General features: G+C 43.7%; 1 gene segment (V, D, J or C); it reads right to left on the bottom strand.

Moving 5' to 3' along the window:
- Nucleotides 1–1,874: 1,874 nt before the first annotated feature.
- Nucleotides 1,875–2,343, bottom strand: LOC130330967 (Ig heavy chain V region 914-like). The segment is given in 2 exon segments: nucleotides 1,875–2,206; nucleotides 2,298–2,343. Coding segments are annotated over 2 exon segments (378 nt in total).
- Nucleotides 2,344–6,117: the final 3,774 nt, after the last annotated feature.

Raw genomic sequence — 6,117 nt, 5'->3', positions numbered from 1 at the left:
CCCCTCATATCCTCTTACTAATAATATCCCCTCATATCCTCTTAGTAATAATATCCCCTCATATCCTCTTACTAATAATATCCCCTCATATCCTCTTAGTAATAATATCCCCTCATATCCTCTTAGTAATAATATCCCCTCATATCCTCTTAGTAATAATATCCCCTCATATCCTCTTAGTAATAATATCCCCTCATTGCTCCCGCTTAGTAATAATATCCCCTCATTGCTCCCGCTTAGTAATAATATCCCCTCATTGCTCCCGCTTAGTAATAATCCCCTTCTTTTTTCTCCCAATTAGTAATAATTCTCTCTGCTCCCTCCCTCTGCTCCTACTTATTAGTAATGCCCCTCATTGATTTCCACTTAGTAGTAATGCTCTCTCATTTCCCTCTCAGTAATAATGCCCCCTCATTGCCACAATTTAGTAATATTTCCCTCTAATTCCCGCACGCCCCCTCATTTACCACATTTAGTAATTATTCCCCCTAATTGGTCTTACTTATTAAATGTGCCACCTTATTGCTTTCCATTTAATAATGCCCCCTCATTGCCCTCTTATTAATTATGACCCCTCATTGCCTCCATTTAGTAATAATGCCCTATTTTGAAACTTAGTAATAATTCCCTTTCACTCTTCCCACTTATTAGTACCACTATTAGTATTGCTACTACTTGCCGAAAAAATGCCCCTTCATTGCCCTCACTTAGAACTAATGCCCTCTCATTGATCTCACCTAGCACTAATGCCCCCTTATTGCCCCCACTTAGCAATAATGCCCCCTTATTGCCCCCACTTAGCACTCTTGCCTCCATTTACCTAGCATGCTCCCACAATGCTGCTCAGTATATTTTTAGTAAAAAAAAAAAATCACAGAAAAAAGTCCACATTTACTGGTTACTGATATAAGGGCAGGTTAGGCACTTATACCCATGATGATGCAGATCAGCCACAAGGGAAGGTCACACAGGGGCAAAATACTGATGAACAACCACTCACACACCTAATACTCATGAAGGGGGTAGTTGCTTATTATTATAGTTGCACACAGATAAGCCATATACAGGGGTGGCAGTGGCATGATAGCATGTAGTGCACCATGCTGGCTTACAACCTATTAGTGACGCCCATACTATTCCATCAGGTGGACTGCCCAGCATCTTATATAGGCACAACCCACAATAAACTGACACCTGAGACACCACCCAGCATCACAAGGCCGGACTACACCATAGAAAAGTATACTAGACAGGATAAACATGAGGTATTAGGTGATATTTTGGCCAAAAAGCTCGCAACCCACGTCAAGAGTCCTCAGTCTCTTGTGAGTCCTTACACTAACATTATAGAAAAAAATCTGAGAAAAATGGGACAAAAATCATTTAAAACAAATGTGGCATTTTTCAGTGATTTTTATCAAATTTTTCCGGGATTTTTTTCCATCTACTTTCAGTCCTTTTAACATAAGAAATGTTTGATCATTTGCAGGGATGCAGTCACAGCATCTCAAAGGCTGCAGGCTTTGTATTCATATGCATTTGTGTCTGCCTTTCGCAAGGAGATATAGGGCACAAGCAGGGCAGGGACCCCATTTGATCTTCAAAATGGGGCCCCAACTATTTGCTTTGAACGACAAGATAAATTAACTTGGAAAACCCCTTTAGCAAATACAATTGACTTTGTTATTGACAAGATAAAGTAAGAAAAAGTTAATTGAAAAAAAATATATATAAAAAATTGTCTAAATTATTGTACACAAAATGTAAATGTATATTGTTTGGATTAATATTGTAATTACTCTATGTAATTTTACATGTTTTGTACTGCCACCTAGTGGGGAAATGATGAATCTGTGTATCAGTTTTTGTTACACTCAGACATTGTCTTCTATCAGTGTGTGTCTAGCACAATAATATACGGCAGAGTCCTCAGTCTTCATGTTGGTCATTTGTAGATATAACAGGTTATTACTGTTATCTCTGGAGATTGTGAATCGTCCATTAACAGAATCATGATAGTATATGCTGCCCCCATTGCCACTAATAGCAGAGACCCACTGTAATCCTCCGCCAGGACTCTGTCTAACCCAGCTCATATAGAAGCTACTGAAGGTGAATCCAGAAGCCGTACATGAGGCTCTATAGGAATTCCCGGGCTTTATCACCACCGGGTCTGATGACTGGACAAGTTGCTGAGACTGGACACCTGGAAAATAGAGAGAATAAGGTGACATCCATAGAAACATCTCATCATAGTGATAGTAATATCTTTATTGTAATGTTCTAGTAATGGTCACCTGACAAGCAGGCCAGTGATATAAAGAGGAGCAGGAAAGTCTTCATTGCTGCTGGGTGTAGATGTAGGAGGTGATGTGTGATCCGTCATCACTGTCTTTATTATGGGGGAGATAGGAAGTGACGTCACCTCATTTACATATTATGGGACATATATACATCTGTCGCTCTGTTATACTGTGTATGTGAATAAAGACATAGGGGTCTGAAAGTAATACCCAGTGTAATAAATTAGGACTTTTCAGAATTACCTAATTTTAAATGTAATTTTGTAAATAAAGAGATGTCTGCTATATTACAAACGGCAGTCATCACTTTATTTGCACATTGTGAGAAATATATTGGTGACTTTATTTTATCTATCTGAAACAGTAGGTAGAATCAACAGTAGTAGAATCAACTGGCCAACTGCGGGCCAAATGGAGACCATGGCCACCAGTTGTCCGTCCTTCCCCGTTTTGGTAGCTCCTGGCTCCCAACCAGGGGCGGATCCAGAGTGGAGTCTCGGGAGGGGCACTATTAGAGTGTTTTGTGTTGGCGGACAGAAAACAAGATGTTGCTCACGGAACTTACAATATTATTAAATGTATCATACAGTCCTAACCTTGTTTAAGACTCTTAGGCCATGTTCACTTGTTAGAATAATTATCAAATATACCAATTGCCACAGAATGGGAAAGCGCTAAAGAAGTTTTTACCATTTAAAACTACAGCTCCCAGTATGACCTAAGTAGTGGTGAGGGGATGCTGGGAGTTGTTGTTTCACCCATCATTACTGTAGAACTTTCAAGTGACTCCAGCTCTGATGGGACATAGTGAGGGGAATACAGAATGATATCAGTGACTACAGGTGACATCTTCTCTATAGAAAGGAGAATACACAATGATATCAGTGACTACAGGTGACGTCTTCTCTATAGTCTTTCCTTATCTAATTCAGATGTACATACCACCGGGACTTGTTCCAGCTATATTTTCTCTCAGCAGAACTTGACTCCCAGATGGTTTCTATGTCAGCGGATTCTGATCCTCTATATGAAAACAATAATTATTATAATACTGCCAAACACTGTATTCTTCAAATACAATACCGCCACACACCCTCTGAATATAATTCTGACACACTGTACCTCCTGAATATACAACACACCGTACCCTCTGTATATAATACCGCCACACACCGTACCCTCTGAATATAATACTACCACACACTGCACTCTCTGAATATAATACTATCACACACTGTGTTCTCTAAATTTAATGCTACCAAACACTGCACTCTCTGAATATAATACTATCACACACTGCCCTCTCTGAATATAATACTACCACACACCGTACCCTCTGAATATAATACTACCACACACTGCACTCTCTGAATATAATACTACCACACACTGCACTCTCTGAATATAACTTGCTGTGCATTACACCCTCTGAATAAAATACCCAAATGTTTTGTGGCCCATAAAAAATGTACCACCCCAGAAATTCCTCATCATATACACTATACTTCTGAAATGCAGAACACTCTGTGCCTTCACATATAGTAATAATGCCCCATCTTGTGCCCCTACATATACTAGTTATGACCCGTCCTGTTCCCCCCACATAATAATAATGCCCTCTGTCCTGTGCCCCTAACATATATTGCCCCCTGTGCTGTGCCCTTCACATATAATGCCCCCGTTCTTTGCCCCTCACATATAATGCCCCCATCATGCGCCCCTCACATATAATGCCCCTTGCTGTGCCCTTCACATATAATGCCCCCGTTTTTTGCCCCTCACATATAATGCCCTCATCATGCGCCCCTCACATATAATGCCCCCTGTGCTGTACCCCTCACATATAATGCCCCCTGTGCTGTGCCCCTCACACATAATGCCCCCATCCTGTCCCCTCAGGGGGCATTATATGTGAGGGGGACAGCACAGGGGGCATTTTATGTTTGGGGCACATGAAAGGAGCATTATTTGTGAGGGGCACAGCACAGGGGGCATTATATATGAGGGGTGCATGATGGGGGCATTATATGTGAAGGGCGCATGATGGGGGCATTATATATGAGGGGCGCATTATGGGGCATAATATGTGAAGGGCACAGCACAGGGGGCATTATATGTGTGGGGCATAGCACAGGGGGCATTATATGAAATAATGCCTCCTGTGCTGTGCCCCTCACATATAATGGCCCCTGTGCTGTGCCCCTCATGTATGATGCCCCCTGTGCTGTGCCCCACACATATAATTTATATGTGTGGGGCACAGCACAGGGGGCATTATATGTGAGGGGCACAGCACAGGGGGCATTATATGTGTGGGACACAGCACAGGGGGCATTATATGTGTGGGACACAGCACAGGGGGCATTATATGAAATAATGCCCCCTGTGCTGTGCCCCTCACATATAATGCCTCCTGTGCTGTGCCCCTCACATATAATGCCCCCTGTGCCCCACACATATAATTTATATGTGTGGGGCACAGCACAGGGGGCATTACATGTGAGGGGCACAGCACAGGGGGCATTATATGTGAAGGGCACAGCACAGGGGGCATTATTTCATATAATGCCCCATGTGCTGTGCCCCTCACATATAATGCCCCGTGCTTTGCCCCACACATTTAATGCCCCTGTGCTGTGCCCCTCACATATAATGCCCCCTGTGCTGTGCCCCACACATATAAATTATATGTGTGGGGCACAGGGGGCATTATATGTAAGGGGCACAGCACAGGGGGCATTATATGTGAGGGGCACAGCACAGGGGGGGGGGGCCTGCCATGTGCTCTTCCCATATAATGCCCCCTGTGCTTTGCCCTACACATTAAATATTCCCTTTTTCCAAGTTTTAAATCCCCCTCCCCCTCCTCCTGTATATAATTTCCCCAAATCCCCTGGCCCCTGTGCATACTCTTCAGTACTCACAGTATGCGGGCTGCAGGGACAGGATCTCCGGCGACGTCATCGCGCCGGCCTCTAGTGGATCGCGTCCCCGCAGATCACACACTGTGTAATCACAGCGTGTGAAAGTTCAGTGAATGGTGGAGCAGGAGCTTACAGCTTCGGCTCCACCATGCAAGGTGGTGGGGCGGGTGCTGCGTGCGGCAATCTCGGGGGGGGGGGGGGGGGGGGGGGCAATTGCCCCGTTAGCCCCCCCCCCCCCCCCTGGATCCGCCACTGCTCCCAACACTTATTTATCGCCCATATTACAACCCCTCGATCAGTAAACTGGGTAGTTTATATTGTAAACTGGGTATTTTATTAAATAAAAACAGCGGCTGAGGTGACATAGTACACTGTATAACCAAAAGGCGGGTTTGACTACTATGTCTATGGGCCCCACCTTCTAAATATAATAGCTCCTGGTTGCTTGCCCGATGCCTCTGCCAGGCCTGGCTAGCCAAGCTAAGAGCACAACTTCAGTCTGCTGAGGACAGCATTGAAGCAGAACAGGTGAATATCCAATACTGTTTTATTTGTGGTGTCCCGGAGCAGGGTCACCTTTTGTTACTATGAACACTGTTGCCTCAACAGTCCTCAGAAAATGTTTAGGTCTATTTCTGTAAATGTATTGCTATTGCTATTTCTATATATGTATATGTCTTCTGCATGCACTGAGAAGATACAAGTACAAGGGGTTAACTACCTGTACCCAAAATCCTTATCTTTAATGTGTAAAGCTGGTAATATTTCACATGTCCACCCTTCAGCCAATTAAATGTTAAGGGCTGTCCTGTCTCCACCCTAGTCCCCAGGGACAGGAAAGTGACCTAAAGCACATGTGAGTTAGGCTCTGGCCTCTGGTAAGGTAACAT

This window comes from Hyla sarda, unplaced genomic scaffold (assembly GCF_029499605.1).
Source record: "Hyla sarda isolate aHylSar1 unplaced genomic scaffold, aHylSar1.hap1 scaffold_3436, whole genome shotgun sequence".
NCBI lineage: Eukaryota > Metazoa > Chordata > Amphibia > Anura > Hylidae > Hyla > Hyla sarda.
Note: the sequence above shows the minus strand (reverse complement) of the source record. Positions and strands in the feature narration are given on the sequence as shown.